Source organism: Kryptolebias marmoratus, linkage group LG2 (assembly GCF_001649575.2).
Source record: "Kryptolebias marmoratus isolate JLee-2015 linkage group LG2, ASM164957v2, whole genome shotgun sequence".
Classification (NCBI taxonomy): domain Eukaryota; kingdom Metazoa; phylum Chordata; class Actinopteri; order Cyprinodontiformes; family Rivulidae; genus Kryptolebias; species Kryptolebias marmoratus.
The window spans coordinates 3,244,780-3,246,140 of record NC_051431.1 but is presented as its reverse complement, the minus strand read 5'-3'; the positions used below and the strand labels follow the sequence as shown (position 1 = coordinate 3,246,140).

General features: G+C 48.7%; 1 protein-coding gene across 5 annotated transcripts in view; it reads left to right on the top strand.

Annotated features, from left to right (window-relative positions):
- aplp2 (amyloid beta (A4) precursor-like protein 2) overlaps positions 1-1,361 on the top strand; it is a 56,222-nt gene that overhangs the window by 51,999 nt on the left and 2,862 nt on the right. For all 5 annotated transcript variants that reach the window (XM_017437780.3, XM_025010994.2, XM_017437779.3 and 2 more), the window contains one exon: positions 608-763. In XM_017437780.3, coding sequence (XP_017293269.1) covers positions 608-763 — 156 coding nt within the window. The remainder of the gene's footprint in view (positions 1-607; positions 764-1,361) is intronic.

Genomic DNA, 1,361 nt, shown 5'->3' with positions numbered 1-1,361 from the left:
TATTGGACAGGGACAGTGGGTCTAATTGGACGGGGACAGTGGGTCTAATTGGACGGGGACAGTGGGTCTAATTGGACGGGGACAGTGGATCCGGTGGGCCCGGTTTGACTTCACCCGTCGGTGGTTTTCATGTTTTTAATCCAATCATCCGTCTATGAAAGCATGAATGTGTCCACTCTGTCCACGGCCGAGCAGACCGAGAAGCCGAAGGAATGTTTGCTCGAGATACACGGCGACTCGAACCTCCAACACTTCAAAGCTGCTTTCATCTTTAAGAAGGAATTTTTTTTACTGCTTCCTTTTAACATTTTGATTTAAATGTTTTTTAAATCCAGACTTAGTTCGTGTGCAGAGCAGGAATGTCACAGACTGAGGTTTTTTCCTTCTACATAAACTTGAAATTAAAATATGAGTCTCTTATTTTGAAATCAGCCTCCAGGAGGAGCTGCAGTCGTCATCTCGTTGCTCTGATTGGTGGAAGTTCCTTAAATAAATGGAATCAGCAGCGGTCCCTGTGAACTCTCGGGTCCGATTGGAAGAGAACAGTCCAGATGTTGTTGAGTTGTTTTACTGCCTCCTCAGTTTCTCGTGTCCTTCTGCCCGTCAGGACTCCTACCGCCCCCTGGGGGAGGACTTTAGCTTCGGCAGCACCGCTCTGTTCGGCCTGCTGATGATCGCTGTCGCCATAGCAACCGTGATCGTGATCAGCCTGGTTCTTCTGAGGAAAAGGCAGTACAGCACCATCAGCCACGGCATCGTGGAGGTAAGGTCACGTCGGGAGTCAGAATGAACAGAAGGGTCACATGTAGGAGCGGAGACAAGTCTTTAACTAAGGGGTTACCTTTGACCTTTGACCCCATGAACCTTGAAATCTTTGACCCATGAGGTGTCCAACCGTGCAGTTTGACGTTCCTACATTACTTTGTTAGTTAGAGTTAGAGCACAAGGTCATCTGTGAAACTTGACCTTTGACCCTGTCACCTTGAAATCAACAGTGATCAGCCTAAAAATGCTCAAACCTTGAAAGAAACGTCACGTTGGAGCTCTTGTGGGATTCATTCAAGCTCAGAGTGATTGTTGAGGATGACGCTCAGTGACGACCATGTCTAATCTGTAACATTTACTGAGTTGTGGCCATTTTTATTCGCCCATCCTGAGACGGGACAAATTACGGCGCCATCTGTCCACCTGTCTGTCTGTCCACCTGTCTGTCTGTCCGCCTGTTTGTCTGTCTATCTGTCTGTCCATCCACCTGTCTGTCTGTCCACCTGTCTGTCCGCCTGTCTGTCTGTCTGTCCGCCTGTCCACCTGTCTGTCCGCCTGTCTGTCTGTCTGTCTGTCTGTCCGCCTGTCTGTCTGTC